General features: G+C 49.3%; 1 protein-coding gene across 1 annotated transcript in view; it reads right to left on the minus strand.

Moving 5' to 3' along the window:
- The window catches only part of LOC310776484 (uncharacterized protein), a 106,374-nt gene that overhangs the window by 88,506 nt on the left and 1,248 nt on the right, over positions 1–16,620 (minus strand). The window contains exons 2-3 of the mRNA XM_083636671.1: positions 12,030–12,084; positions 9,459–9,565 (exon numbers count right to left, since the gene is read on the minus strand). Coding sequence (XP_083492797.1) covers positions 9,459–9,565; positions 12,030–12,084 — 162 coding nt within the window. The remainder of the gene's footprint in view (positions 1–9,458; positions 9,566–12,029; positions 12,085–16,620) is intronic.

The raw sequence follows: 16,620 nt of genomic DNA on the forward strand, positions 1-16,620 counted from the left end.
AAAAAATGCATTTTAGAGCTCAAAATTGGCAGCCATCTTGGATTTGAAGGTCAAAAATAGGTCAAATCATTATATAAACACCAAATATGTATTCCTTGACCAAAATAGGCTCTGAAACCATGTATTGTGCATCATTGTAGGTCAAACCATTAAAAAGTTCATTTCCATGACAGCCATTTTGGATTTTGGTCTCTCAAAAATTTTCCCCGCCTTTTTTAAAAATACACCCCGGCTAAATTTGTTTATTAACCCTCCTAGATGACAAATCCATTGAGAAACGGACCTTCGCTCTCCACGGTCACGGAAGTGCCCCAGATGACCCTACTATATGGTCATGGACCTGAAGCCAGCCCCAATACACTTAGGCTGATAAGCAGGGTTCGGGCGGAGCGTGGCCCTGCGCCCATCGTTAGAGAACACCATGCACGATTATTGCACTGACAGGGCAATCAAGTCTCCCACTCTCTTGCCGGAAGACAAAGCGAGAAGCAATGCCGTCTTCAGCGAGAGGTGTTTCAGGTCGGCAGCGTCGAGTGGTTCAAACGGAGGCCTCGAGAGGCCATCCAAGACCGTGACCAAGTCCCACTTGGGAAAGCTGTTCCTCGTCTGGGGGCGAAGCTTGTGCACACCCGTCATGAAACGAGAGACCAAAGACAGGCCTCCCACTGTCTTGCCCTCGATGTCCATGTGGCAGGCCGAGATGGCGGCCACATATACCTTAAGGGACTGCGGCGATTGGCCAGCTTCGTACAGACCCTGGAGGAAGCAGAGAATGGGCCGAACGTCGCAGGTCACCGGGTCCAGGTTCCTTTCTGCGCACCAGCGCGAGAAGGACCGCCACTTGTAGGTGTACTGAGTGCGAGTCGAGGTGGCTCTAGCACTCTGTATGGTCTGCACCACATTCGCAGGCAGGCCCTGGGCTAGCAACCATTCCCGTTCAGGGACCAAGCGGCCAGCTTCCACTTGTGTGGGGATGGGTGGAGTATCTCTCCGCCGCCTGCGACAGCAGGTCCTTCCGACGCGGCAGCAGCCACGGAGGACCTCTCGTCAGAGTGATCAGATCCGCAAACCAGACCTGCGACGGCCAGTGCGGGGCTACCAGAATGAGCTGTAGCCCTTGCTGTCTCACCCTGGCCAGCACCTGGGGAATCAGTGCGATTGGGGGGAACGCATAGAGGGCCGCCCTCCGCCAGACGTGCGCCAGCGCGTCGTGGCCCAACGGTGGATCGTCCGCGAGGATGGAAAACCACTGGGGGCAATGGTGTGCGAGCCGCGAGGCGAAGAGATCGACGCTGGCTCGCCTGAACTTGGCCCAGATCTGCTCCACCACCTGTGGGTGGAAAACCCATTCTGAGTTGCGCGGGTTGCCCCGCGATAGCAGGTCCGCGCCCAGGTTGAGGTGGCCCCAAATGTGTGCCGCCGACAGGGACAGCAGGTGGAGACGGGCCCACTCGTGGATGACCGTAGCCAGCTGGTTCAGAGCCAGCGACCGGACACCGCCCTGGCGGGTAATGTATGCCACTGTTGCGGTGTTGTCCGACCGTATCAGTACATGGTGGCCCATGATCTGATGTTGGAAGTGCCAAAGAGCGAGGCGAACTGCCTCCAGCTCTAGTACGTTTATGTGGCGAAGCTGTTGGGCTTGCCATCGCCCGTTTGCAGCCTGGCCATCGAAGACCGCGCCCCAGCCCCAAAGGGAGGCGTCGGTCCGAATCACTCGCCTGAGTGGGACCGGACCCAGTCTGGCGCCCTCTGAGAGCCAACAGTGGTCCGTCCACACTTCCAAGGCTTGGCGAGCGCGGTCCGACAGCGTAAGGACGCGGGACCGCGGAACCACCTGTGGAAGGGGCGCATGTGCAGCAGCCCCAGAGGAATTGCCGCGGTCGCTGCGGCCATAAGGCCCAGTAGCACGGAGCACTGGTGAACGGAGATCGTGCGTGCGCGACGCCGAGTCTCCGCTGTCCTCCGAAGGTTGTCCAGCCTCTCCGGAGAGAGGCGGGCGCGCATTGAAAGGGAGTCTAGCTCCAGACCCAGGAAGGTTGTGACCTGTTGAGGCACAAGGGCGCTCTTGCGCCAGTGTATAAGGAACCCCAAGGCCTGGAGGTGGGAAGTCAGCACCTCGGTGTGTGCGGACACCATCTCGCTCGAGCTCGCCGCTATCAGGGCGTCGTCGAGGTAGACGTAAACACGGATGCCCATCTCTCGGAGGGGAGCCAGCGCTGTGTTGACGCAGACTGTGAAAGTCCTGGGACTTAGAGACAGGCCGAAGGGGAGTATGCAGTACTCGTAGGAGACTCCCTGAAAGGAGAACCGGAGGTACCTCCTGTGCCTTTCCACGATGGAAACGTGGAAGAAGGCGTCCTTTAGGTCGACTGACGTGAAGAAGTCCCCGGGTCTGATCGCTCTGAACAGTGTGGGGAGCGTCAACATGCGGAAGGGAAGCTTCCTGAGCAGGGGGTTTAGCCGCCTGAGGTCGAGGATGGGCCGTAGGGACCCGTCCTTCTTGGGCACCAGGAAGTACCTGTGGTAGAACCCGGAGTGCCTGTCCTTGTCCGGCACGGGCCGTATCGCGCCCTTTGCCAGAAGCGAGGAGACTTCCTCGCCGAGGACAGCCATGGAGTCCGCATCCGCCAGTTCTGAGACAGGGATGCCCGTGAAAGCAGGCGGGGGGGCCGCGAACTGCAGCGCGTAGCCCTTCTCCAGCGTTCGCAGCACCCACGGTGTGGGTCTGCACAGCCTCTTCCACAGGGGGAGGCTGTTTGCCAGGGCAGGTCTGGTGCCCTGAGTCAGGGTTACCCTTGGCACATGATCCTGAGGCGCCACGGCACACGGCCCCAGCAGGACGGCCCCAGGGGGGGTGCGTCCCGGAGGCCGTGGCAGCATGGCGTCCAGCCCCGGCAGGACCAGCCCATAGGAGCTGCGTCCCGGAGGCCGCGGCGAGTCGTCGCCCGTGGTGTGCGGCCCCAGCAGGACCAGCCCGGGGGAGCTGCATCCCGGAGGCCGCAGGAGGTCGCTGCCCCGCTGGTGCGACGACAGCTGTGGGGGGGGGAATAGCAGGGGGGCCTGCAGATGGTGAGGTGCCTTCCGAGCACCTCGCAGCTTTCGCCGGCAAGGGACACGTACTGAGCAAGGCTCTCTTCGGCGCTCGACAACACTGCGGGACGCCAGGTCCTGGCAGCGTGGAGGCTGCCCCTCCCCCCCCCGGGGGACCGCTAGGTACGCGCCGGGCCTCGGGGCCCGGTCGCGGTGGCCGACTTGTCAGGGTTACGGCGGGAGCCCCTGCTGCGGCGGGCAGGGCTTCCTCGACCCGCGCCAGTCCAGGCTGGCTGGGGAGGTGTTGGCCCCGCGTTCCTTGGGGCATTCGAGCTGTTCCTGTCTGCGTTGGCTGGGGGACCGGACCACCCCTGGGGGTGCCTGTCCCGTGGACGGCGTGCAGGGCTGCCGCGGGTCATCGTCGAACGACCTCGGGCAGGAGGTGGCCTCGCTGTGTGATGGGTCACCCCGGTCTTGCGCGGCAGGACTCTGCCGACCGCCTCCGTGTCCTCACGCCGCCTCTGGGCCCTGCTGGCGAGGTCCGCCATTGAACCGAAGAGCCCGGTAGGGCAAACGGGCGCGTTGAGGAGGTCCGTCCTCTCATGGCCACGCAGGCTGGTGAGCTGCAGCCAGAGGTGACGCAAGGCGGCCACCGAAGATCCCATGACCCTCCCTGAGTCCTCCGACACACACTCCAGCATCTTGAAGACGTAGTCGGAGACCCGGCGTAGCTCAGTGAACATTTCAGGCTCGGGGGCTGCTTGGACCTGGTCTACCAGGAAGCAATGATACTTCAGCAGGAAGGCCATGGTGTTGGCCATGGAGGCCGCCTGGCCTGCCGCCAGATAGGACTTTTCCAGGAGCGAAGCAGTCTCCCTGCAGGCTGGGGAGGGGAGCAAGGGCTTCCCTTCCTTCTTCTGGCCTGGAAGCAGATGGTCCGCCACCGCCTTCTCCAGTGGGGGGGGATGTTCATAGCCTGATTGGGCCCCTTCCACGACGCTAGACCACCACTTAAAGCGTCGGATGGGGGCCTCAGAGGAGTAGGGTTTGGTCCAGGATCGCTGAACCCTACGCTGCACGTCGGGGCAGAAGGGCAGGCTGCCCCGTAGCGGCGTCTCAACGGCGCGGAAGTGGGAGGCGGTGAACATGTCCTTCTCGACGGTAGGGGGCGTAGGCCAGTCCCAGTCGAGGGCGGATACAGCCCTGGCCACGACCTCCCTGAACTCCTTCTGGTAGATCTCAGAGGAGATGTCGTCAGGAGGGGGGAGCCCCCTGGGGTGAGCCCTTTCTGGGTTACCCGGGCCGGCAAGCAGGGAGGCCTCATCATCCCATTTTGGGTGGATCTCGAGGAAGTCATCCCAGGGTCCCCCGCCTCCAGCCATCTTGGCGGAAAGGCGAGCCCATTCCGAGACACGGGAGTCAGCCGCACCTTCACCCGACCTGGGGGAGGGGGGCAGGGAACAGCGGGAACCATGTGGGGAACCCAGGTGGGGACTGCGCTGGGAACCCGTCTTGTGCTGTGAACCCGCTGGGAAACTGTGCCGGGTATACTGCTCGCACTGCCGTGATCCCGACGGGAAGTCACGCTGGGAACCTACCTGGTAGCTGTGCTGTGAACCCGACCGAGAACCGCGTTGGGAAATCCACGCGTCATGCCGCGGGTGCTTCGGCGGGGAGCACTGTTGGGAACCTACCTTTTTTCTTTGGTAGCTGTGCTGCGAACCCGACCGGGAACCCCGCGCATCTTGCCATGGGCGCTTCAGCGGGCAGCGCTGCTGGGAACCCTCCTTGTGGCCATGCTGTGAACCCCAACGAGAAGCACGTGGGGAGCTCCCCTGGGAGCACTGCTGGGAACCCTCCTTGTGGCCGTGCTGTGAACCCAAACGAGAAGCACGTGGGGAGCTCGCCTGGGAGCTGTGCTGGGAGCCCTCCCGAGAGCTGGCCAAGTCAACCTGCTGCTGTCCGAGAGGCAGCGGGGTGCCGGAGGTAGCAGGCCCAGAGGTAGTCTGACTCTGGCTGGGCTCAGCTGCAGCAGCAACGCTGCCAGCGTGGCCTCTGAAGAAGTCTGCCCTGTATTTTTGAGTGCTACGAGGCATCTCAGTACAGGCGAGGCAAAACTCCGGATCTCCGAGGCAGCTATCTGCGTGGGCCTGTCCCAGGCATTCAACACACAGCGTGTGCGAGTCCTTGGCTGATAGCCACGCGCCACACTTGGGGTCCGCACAGCGCTTCGCCTTGTTAACACTAGCCATTCTGGAGAACACGCGGTTCCACCTAGCGAGTAGTGACAGGCGACTAACGTTAACGTTAATTTTATCCTCTTCTTTTTCGCCTTGTGGGTAACACTGAAGCAAGCGAGTTAACACAATCCACTGAACGTGGCAGACCGAGCGCGCGTAGGCGGCAGGCTATTTTAGCGGGTCTTAACTCTAGCAAGCTAGAGCAATGGTGCCGACTAATACCTGTAACCAACACAAGAACAAGACTAAGCTACGAAACACGTGACGCTAGTAGCGGAGAGTTATCTCTACGTGAGGTTAGCTTAGACAGAGCAATTCAATTAGCAAGCATACAACGACACTCGGACCGGCTTGTTCAAGCCGCCGACACGTGAAAAAAAGCACTTAGCTTTGTCGCTTCCAACTTTCACCACCCAGGCGAAGGTAACCTTCCAGACCGGAAAATCAACGACCGAGGTTCCCGTCCGCTACGCCGATGTACGGGGAGCAGTTGAAGTGAAAGTGGTCGGGCAAGCTAACGCTAATCTGGAGCAATAATTCACACGTCTGTCCGTGGCCGAATGCAGGTAAGAGTGGGGTTTTCCCGGTCCAATTCCAGGCGTGAGGGCTTGTGCCCGCCTCTACTCCAGCCATTGGATCGGAGACCATGAGACCGTCAGGATCGCCCCGGATTTTCCAAGGGTCCAGTCTGCATCCTGTCAACGGTCTAATGAATGGTTGGAAAGGACACTTTTAAAGTAATAAAAGGTAAGAGCATTCGATAGCGTGTACCATGCAGAGATGGCAATAGGTGGGAGCCGAGCTTCAACGAAATAAAACCAAATATCTGGGCCACTTCATCACTGACCATATGGGTGATGATGATGATATGTATAGACAGCGGCGTGTGTTATACATTCAGGCTAACATGTTGGTCAGGAAATTCCACTCCTGTTCTGATGATGTGAAGATCACACTATTTAGGGCTTACTGTACCCCTATCTATACTGCCCCCTTGTGGGCAAAGTTTAAGAAGGCAAGCATGCATAAACTTCAGGTTGCCTATAATGACTGCATGCGCATCTTGCTGAAAAAGCCCAGGTGGAGCAGTGCTAGTGACCTGTTCTGTAAGGCGGGGGTGGCCACTTTCCAGGCGCTCCTGAGAAATCTGAGGTACAGGTTCATCTGTAGATTGAACGTGTCTCAGAATGTTATTATTAAGTTGCTCACTGATCCTGGGCTAAGCACTGTGAGATACCAGTCACATATGTGGAAACTCTGGTATGACTCTCTTTTATAATGTACTTTTGTTCTTTTATTGTGCTCTTACGTGCTTTTTGTAATTGTGTATGTGACATCTATGGACCAAGCGTCTGCCAATAAAGGTTTGATTGATTGATTGATTATATCTAGTATAGTATTAGGGCTGTGCCGATTCACTTATCTCCCGATTCGATACTATCACGATACTTGGGTGCCGATTCGATATACAGTATATTGCGATTCTTAAGTATTGTGATTCTACGATTATTGCGATTCGATATTACGATTTATTGAGATTTTTGTTTCTTTTTTTATTTTTTCAGTTTGTTGCACGCTTTAATTAAATTAGTAAATAAAAACTGACAATTGCAAATCGAAAAATCGCCCCCAAAAATCAACCGTCGGTGGATTCAGTCAATCATCGGTCGGCGATATTAATCCAATCACCCAAGCCTATCTCACTATCGGTACTAAATATCGCTTCATTGACATTTTGACCCATGAAAAGCCAGAGCTTTTTTTTTTAACTCATTGAGTGCCAAGGACGAGTATGTTCGTCAATTCAGATACTAACGTAGAGTGCCAAGGACGAGTATGTTCGTCAATTGCGTTTTTTGACGGTGGGACGTGGATCAAAGCCTCAGGCATCTCCTGTACAAATATTGTAGCTATTGAAGGTGTATAACCTATTTTACGGACTCATTAGGTGGCGACAGTGCTCTCCAGATTAGAGAAAGGTCCGGAAAACAGCAGGAAAAAGCCCCGTGATGAAAGAGAAACCGCTCATGCTGCAGCCAGAGCCATATAGATTGCTCTGTCTGGAGCTGACGTTGGCTGCTAACAGCAGTCAATCCACGCCCACAACTGAGCCCCTCTGCCTCTGTCTGTCTGTCTGCATAGTTTCTCCACACGATTAGCCGCCAGAAAGGCAGCACCCGACGCCGAAGGGCCAAACCTTTCCCTGCAGTCCGGTTTGGCATTTCCGTGTCGCGCTGGGAGCCGGCGCACAAAAACGGAGCGCTCCGAAAATAGACTGGGTGTTAGTGTGGGGAGGAGTTTGCAGCTGAGGGGGGGAGAGGGGGGTGGGGCACGCAGGGCACCACACAACTACACCACGTCACTACATCAGAAAATATTAGCTTCAGACTCAGTGAATGTGCTTGAAATGCTTCATTTCACAAAAGGCGGAATAACTCAGCTTCTAATTTGAAACGTGTCTTTTTGCTCAAAACAACCTATATTCTCCGGCTCATAACTAAAGAACGGAAAATGGTATCAATAAACTTTTTTTTGCAGATGATAGAAGAGAGTCTCATCGTTCTTTGTGCGTGTTCGGTGTTTACATAGTAATATCACATAATATTCTGTGGGCCTCGAGAAATCACTGAAAACGCTCTGAAACTCTGGCACTGGGGGCGTCCGTTCTCCAAAAGTGGCTGGCACTCAATGAGTTAATAGCGTACATTTTCTTCTGATTTTCCCCCTATCGCGCTTTGCCTCCCCTCAAGTTGTCTCGCGCCCCCCAGGCTAGGCACGGGTCACACTTTGAAAACCACTTGTTCAGAGCATAGAGCTCCACAATGACCACTCACTTTTATCAAACCCCTGGTTCAAGAAGAGAAAAAATAAAAAGCGGGGAAATTTATTAATTTATTTTCTATCTATTGGTTGGCTTGGTTCCTGACTTAAAGGAACACTCTGCCCATTTTCAACCAGCTTTGTATCATTAGAACATCAGTAGTATATCAGAAAACTGTAAACGGTTTTGAAGTATGTCATTTAATTTGACAGTTATTGAGTGTTAAAGTGTGGACCAGTGACATCACTGGTCCACACTAACTCAAATTAATAACTCATTAACTCAAATCAACTCTCAATAACTGTCAAACTAGATGAATGATGAATAGTTTGACAGTTATTGAGAGTTGATTTGAGTTAATGAGTTATTAATTTGAGTTAGTGTGGACCAGTGATGTCACTGGTCCACACTTTAACACTCAATAACTGTCAAATTAAATGACAGACTTCAAAACCGTTTACAGTTTTCTGATATACTACTGATGTTCTAATGATACAAAGCTGGTTGAAAATGGGCGGAGTGTTCCTTTAATACTCTTTATATAAGGATTTGTATAAATGTCTATCCACCTTATTCCTAGCGGCCATGATGCCTTATGTGAATTATGGGCACCTCTTCCGCTGTAATCCTCCCAGCCCCCTCCCTCCGTTACGTTGCTGACACGGACACAACATAGCCCGTCTGTAAACAATGTTTCAAAGCTGCAGGTGAAGGCAGAAAATCACGTCCAGCTTGGCCGATAAATATCCAGAGTTGTTCAAAGAGCAACAGGTTAGCGGATGTGATAGATAACATTATTGCATTGAGTGTTATTTCTTTGTGACAAGCAACTTTTTTTTCAGCGTCGGAGTTTGACGAGGAAATGTGCTGAGTACGAGCGCCGCAGACCCTCTGCGGACAAGTAACGTTAACAACCAGCTGCAACAATCAGTCATGTTCTAGACCGGACCTTCTTGCACCCATAATAATTTTACAGCGGGGCATTCAAAAATAAGGTGATAGAGAAAATGAATGAGGAATTCTCTTCCGGGAATCAGGGCCGCGAAAAAGTGGGCCCCATTACCTATATACATAAAAGTACGGCTTTAACAACAATCAGCTTTATTATCAAATGATTATTTGGTTGCCAGGGTGTGTTGTCTTACCACCATTCAAGGTTTTAGCTATATATAAATACATCTCGCTGCAAATGAATGGATGAGGAACGCAGCTCTCAACAGGTGAAATAATAAAACTTCCTTTACATACGAGGTCGAGGATCATGGATCATTCAATTCACAGCTATGTGGAGATTTGTAGTTCGCAGTTCGCACACAACTTTGATATTTTTTCATTATTTCGACAGACTTGACTTTTAATCTTACCGTTTCTTCTTCATCGCTGTCCGACCAGCGTAAGGTGATCTCACTGATCAGCTGTGTCCTGGCTGACCTCTGGTCTTTGGGCATTTTACTCGTCTCTTCTTGGTGGCCTAAAGGCAGGAAACACACCGTCAGCAAAGAAGGTGTCCAATTACCAACACTGATCGGATGCAACCTGCCATCCCTTCAGGACCTGCACATCGCCAGGATGCTGAAATCATGGCCAACCCCTCCCACAAACTCTTTGAAATGCTCCCCCTCGGCAAGAGACTGAGGTCTGTGAAGACTAAAACATCTCGCCACAAGAACAGCTTCTTCCCAACTGCCATCTGCCTCATCAACAAGACCCGAAAGCCCCCTCTACTAAGGACTCCCCAGCCCAGACCAGAACTGCGCCGCGTCATCAAGCGTCCAGCACGAAGGCCACCGCCCCTTTTACGGGGAAACCCACAATAGGTAAAGACTGTACAAGAAGTCGAAAGCACTTCAAACAAATGATTTAAAACAGTTTAATTTGATATAGATATGCCGAAGAGTTGTTGTGTTGTTAGTTTCACTAACAATTAAAAAAACAACATGGATCCGCAATGTTAATAGAATAGGGGTGACACCGTCAATGTGTACAATGCATGTAACCTGGTGGAAACTCGTCCATACAGCGTTCATATAAGGCAAGTACTATTGTCGATGTATCTTGCGCATACGATGGCCGTCATGTCAGTGTATTTGGGTAATTTATAAACTAAATGAATTCCGTTATTTTTCTATAGATTCTTTTTGTGCTGCTATTTTACATTGAAGTCAACGGCGAGTGGCTTGTGTTTTCCCCTAAAAAGGGGTGCGGCCTTCACGTTTGACCTTATTCACCCCACGCCCACTTTTTCTCTCTTCCGAGTTAGACACAATTGTATTTGTTCAGCGCTAGTTGGCGGCCAATTTCAAAACAAAAAGTCACTATGAATGAAGTTTGGCAACATTCAGAAGCTATACACTGCGGGCAACTTCAGTTACATGTTCATAGCGTTATTGCTGCGAGGAGCCGAAGGCTGTACCCGGTCGGCATTTAATGTTAGTTACAAAAGCACGGCGACAGTGTTTTCTCACTTCCAGTAGTAGCTGGGTTGACAGATACTAGCTAGTCCCACTGTCATACAGCCAGCGCTCTCAGTCCTCGCTGCTCATTAAATATTTCCAAATAGGCGTTATTCTGATAAACTGGTCACACATTTTGAATGTTACGTCCTCATCCGAAAAAATATTACAACTTTAAAACAGTTTTTTTTTGCTTGACAACAGCTTTTTGGCAAGTCTAAAAATGATTACGGTAGACTTCCAGGTCTAAAACGGGAAAGACGATTACAAAATGATGTTATGCGGAAGCATCCTTATACGGACAAATAATAAGGTGAATAGATAGGTAAAGTGGAACGTCACTTCCTGCTTCAGCACTGTATCAGAGATTTTCATCCGCAAATTTATTTTCCCATAGACATTTCGTAAAATGCTTATAAAAGTATGGTTCATACTGGTTCAGATATATTTAGAAACAGGAGAGATCGCATAACATTTAACTGGGACCAAAACGTAAAAAAATGGTCTATGGTGTCTCCCGACTCTAAATATAGCTGAACCGTTTGGTTTGACCAAGTAAAACTATTTTTATAAGCATTTTACGAAATGTCTATGGGAAAATAAATTGCAGAAGAAAATCTCTGGTACAGTGCTGAAGCAGGAAGTGACGTTCACTTTGCCTCTCTATACTCCCACAGCCGAATCCCCCCAACTACTGACATGAGTCCCCCCCAATCATACGTCACTTTACACTGTAAAGTTTACACTTTATTTTTAGTATCAGTAGCTGGACTACACTCGTTACATTAAAGTATTATAGCTGCTTCTCCTGCCAGAACCTTTTACTCTTATTATATTACTCTTGTTATTAACTACACCGTGCACCGCTTGGACTGTAAATTCCTATTTAATGCCTAGCTAACACTCCTATTCGTGTATATGTTGTATATATGATTGATTGATTGATTTTCTTTATTTAAGTGTCATGCTTCGAATGAAGCCCAGCCCACATGGGCTTACAGTGCACTTTCACTGTTCATCATTTAAACAAACAATGATCAAACATAAAACCAACAGAAACACCGAAAATACATACAGCAAAGTTGTACAGCATGAAAACCACCACCTGAACCTACTTAAAGAGCTGTGCTTGCCTTCTATTCCAGGCCCTAGAAATAAAGTTAGCAGTCTTAAATACCTCAGTCTTAAACAACCACTCCAACTTCTGGCCATCATCTGCCCAGAAGAGCTCAGGTCTTTGCTTTTGCATTTCGTCAAATAAGGAAATCCTCAAATCATATATATTGGACTGCACTTGCAAATTTGTAATTTTGTCTTTTAGAGATCTTCTTTTATCTTCTGAATATTGTTATGACCGCTACGCTGCATACTTACAAATTCCTCATGTAATCTTTACATATTGTGGCAATAAAAGTGATTCTGAATGACTGTATGTAGAAACATAAAATTCAACATAAAATTTGACAAAGAAAATCATTATACCCGAGTTGGTGATCTTGTCAAACTCGTCATCTTGATCGTGATCAATCCCATTTCCCTGCAAATCAAAAGGAATCAGAACAGGGGGTTGAGTGGGGAAATAATAAAGCGGTGAGTGAACACACAAAACACATACAGGAAAATATTAATTCACAATGTACAAACAGCAATACATTAATTCGCGAAAAACAAACAGAAAAACATGAAACAGAAAAACAAGAAATCACGAAACATAGACAGAAAAACAGTTCACAAAACAAAAACAACAACACTGATAATAACAAATCAATAAACAAGGGAGTCCCCCCATTTCCGACCCCCACCGCAAAACCAATTCACAAATCTAAACCAAGTCTTTCCCAGAGCATCCCTCCAGCAGCATGAATGTAGAGAGCTGATAAAACAGTAGCTGCTATTCATTTGTATGGACATGGATCATATGTGGGGGGGGGGGAATTAAACATTTTGACTGATTGTTGACATGTTGTGTTTTTAGAACAAGAGTGCAGCACGATAAAATAATTTAAAGTGATGGATCAGCTTGGCACACTGAATCTTTGGTTTGGCATGATGATCCAAGACAATCCAAACTAATGGCTCATTTCCACCACATGGTAATAGTATAATAAGTAGAATACGGCTCGTCTCGACCCGATACAGTGTCTACTTCCATCGCAAGTTTACTCGCCTCCAGCCACAACTGGTCGTCATAGCGACCGCATATCTGCAATCCGCCCTCCATTTGTAACGTTAAAATTAAATCCCTACACAGAACTTTTAAACTGGTTATGACATGCTGGTGCCTCTATGACCTACATGAGCAAATGAGACTATCAGCGAGGAGATTAAGTCAAGTCAAGTTAGATATTTCTTTATATTTCTTTACATGCCTGTGCTGTGTGCCGCTCAGTACAGCGGGGGGACGGGGAGTAGGCAACAGGGAGGAGAGCAGCCGGGCTCAGTGAAGCCCTGCCCGGCCAGTCGCCACAAAGAAGTGCCGCGGCTCGGCTGCTGGGCCTCGCAGGAGACTTGCGTCTTTTATTTCTTTCAAAAACAACTGAAAACGGCCAACGAGAGGCTGAAGCATAGATAGGATATGGCTGAAGGCAGCAAAAGACTGCTGGAAATAACAGGAGCGTTTGGGAAATAATGTTTTACACACAAGAGAAACTGGTATCCAGAGACACAGTAAACATGATTCTTCCTGATTAAATCAGTTGTCTGCAGTGTTTTCACGTCACCATGTGGCACCGGCTCCACAGCCCTGCAACCTCGACAGAGGTGGTACCAGAAAAAGTATGACTCAACCCGGGTTATCCCGGTTTTTGATTGGTTCAAAGCTACAAAAATGCGAGTCTAGCCGGGTGGAGCCACGCCAATACCAGCGGTGGAAATGGGGCATTTAGAGCTCATTGCTCTCCAGACTGGATCACTGTAGGCCAACACATACTGAAAGAAAAGACATGTTTTTCCCCCCAAATGATAGCTTCTTGCTTAGCAATATCACCTATTAAGAAGAAGGCAGGGGCTCGTCTGTGTGCTCATACGTATTAGAAGAAGGCGGGGCTTGCTCGTCTGTGTGCTCATACGTATTAGAAGAAGGCGGGGCTTGCTCGTCTGTGTGCTCATACGTATTAGAAGAAGGCGGGGCTTGCTCGTCTGTGTGCGCATACGTATTAGAAGAAGGCGGGGCTTGCTCGTCTGTGTGCGCATACGTATTAGGGGTCGAGCGATATGGGTTTTTCAATGGCCGATGCCGATATTTAGAGAGCAGGGCGGCCGATGGCCGATACAGTATATATTATATAATGCCAATATCACGTTATTTTTTGCATCTGAGTCTGCAGGGCACTTGTACTTTTTTTTTTATCAACATTGACTACAGGTAATCAAAACCTAAACTTAGTCAAATAAAAAAAGTGAATGAAAAATAAATTGTTTTAGTGCACTCAAACATTTAGCAGCAGATAACAGAATCTCCTTTTTTCTGCGAGAACGAAAATGTGTAAATACTTGTATAAATAATAAATAATGTTATTATAGTGCACACAGTAGAAGCATCTCTTTGTTTTTAGTCCCAGTGCCAGTTAACACATTCACTGCCAGCCATTTTTCAATACTGTAGTTAGCTTCTGCCAGAGGGTTTTTTTGAGGATTCTGGCTCATTTTACAAGAGCCGAGGATTCTTTTCTGTTTGGACTTTGTGAACACAAAGTTCACAAAAGTACTAATAGAATGTGTGCTTTCTCTGTCTAAAAGAGTTAGTTTGTAGAGTTAGTAGTTATGTAGATATTAGCCGTTGAGTACAGCATGGTTTCAGAGATTTTCAGAGAGTTTTGAGATAAATGGATTTTTAGAACCACCTCACGTGCCTGTGATTATGGGTGCCCTTGGGCAAGTCTGTATACTGTATTGTGTTTGTGTGTGTGTGTGTGTGTGTGTGTGTGTGTGTGTGTGTGTGTCTCCAAACTCCTCCCTCCTTAGGTGTGTCTCTGGTGGCTTTGCAGTGTTTTGTCACAGGCGAGTTTCTGTTGCCTCACAGATCCCAAAAAAAGAGAAGGGAATCGCAGGAGCGGGGAAGAGGAGAGGAGAGGCGAGGGGGGGGGGGTTAGACACGGGAGAGAAATTCCTTTGCGATCCCCTTCTTCCAATCTTGAGGCGTAGCCTACTCCGCTCTGCTGCTGCTGCTGCTGCTGCTGCTCGTCTGTGCTGCTGCTGCTGGCGGCTCTCGGGCGAGTCTGGATTACTGTAAAACGGGCGGTTGAGAGCTTTGATGAAGCTTTTGCGATTCTGGTCTTATTTATGCTCAAAGGTACTCGAGTGTGTGTGTGTGTGCGCGCGTGTGTGTGTGTGTGTGTGTGTGTGTGTGTGTGTGAAATCGAAAGCGTTTTCGCCAAGCCATTTCCTTGAGAATGGCTTGCTCCCGCGGCTGTTTTTGGTTGGCTTTCTCTCTGTCGGGAAAGCACTGTCGCCACTTAGTTGGTCGGTAAAATAGATTATACACATTCAATACTTCCAATATTTTTATAGGAGACGTGGGGGGCATTGATCCACGTAGCACCCGTCAAAAAAAATTTTTTTTTTTTTGACGTCTCAACTCGTCATTGGCAGTGAACCGCTGGATTGTGTTTGACGAGTCAACTCGCCATTGGCAGTGAACGTGTTAAGGGCAGACATATTATAGATATTTTTTGATCGGCCAGGCATCAGCCGATGCCGATATCTCAAAATGGCTGCATAATGTCAATAATCTGCCCGGCCGATTATTCGGGCTACCTACAGGGGACCCCAAACTTTTTTAGCTTGACCCTATTTCTGACCCTATTTTGACGTCACAAAAATCTAGGGACCTGAGACATTTCAAATTCTGGTAGACCATCGATAATATCATCAGTGACATCGTCAGTGATGTCACATATGCTTCTTTTCCCCCGCAGAATTCTGACTTTAATCTGAGAATTCTGACTTTACTCTCAGGGTGTATTCACACCTGTAGGTCGTTTGCTTTGTTCCGATTCAGGTACTTAATTGATACAATTGTTGCATTTGTGGCTTGGTTCGTTTGTGTTCACACAGCCACAAATCAAACGGTCCAAATAGTAGCCTATTGCCAAGCCTCCTGGATTGGCAAGGAGATATTCCGGTAGGCTAATAGCCTCTCGGGATGGAAAAAATAATTCCCAGAGATTTTCCTATATGATTATAAAGATGCGTTTTGTTAGACCTACATTGTAGGCTATGTCGGGCGTGCCCGTGCGAGGAGAGAGAGAGAGAGAGAGAGAGAGAGAGACAGAGACAGACAGAGAAAGAAAGAGGGAGGGATCGGGAAAGAGAGAGGGGGAGAAAGTTAATTATTTATTTATTTATGTAGGCTATGTAGCCTATGTAAGCCTATGTATTTATTTAGCCTATTTAGGCTATCGGGAATTTGGAGATAGAAGATCAAAGACCCTCGCAACTTCGATCTGCTACTACTATCATGGAGACTTCAGAGGATTGGCCTACACATAGGCTATATGAACACCTGTCCTGTCAGGAATAAAATATTAATAAATAACTTAATAATAGCCTACGGACATTTCGAGGAAGACATGCAATCAGTCTAATTGTCTGATTGAACCAGACAATCTTATCACAAAGAAGGCTGGCTCTGATTACCACGACTTGTTTTCATTCATTGAATGGAGACCAGAGGTAAGTTGATTGAGTTCAAACTACTGATGTGATGAGCCAAAAATCCCCCAAAGTTTATCCATGCAAGTCACAAGTCGCCAAAACAGGATCTGAATGAAGATGTTGTTTTTAAACGATAAAAATGCTCGTTCTTCAGGCCATTACGCACAGCGCAGCTGACTACGGCAGCTGGTTTATCCAGAAATGCGCACTGTTTCCTGCAGTTGTGGCGGATCGAGGTCGGATCACGTTCTCACCACAAACGAACCGCACCAGAGTTTGTTTAAAGCGGACCGAGACCTTTCTTGGCGATCTCGGTCCGCTTGTTTTGTCCCGCATCCGAGTGCGATTGCTGTGTTCACACTCCCCCAAACGAACCGCACCAAGGGGGAAAACGCTCTCTGTTTCGGAACAACTGCTC

The sequence above is a fragment of the Poromitra crassiceps genome, assembly GCF_964638095.1.
Source record: "Poromitra crassiceps genome assembly, chromosome: 1".
In the NCBI taxonomy this organism is placed as follows: Eukaryota; Metazoa; Chordata; class Actinopteri; order Beryciformes; family Melamphaidae; genus Poromitra; species Poromitra crassiceps.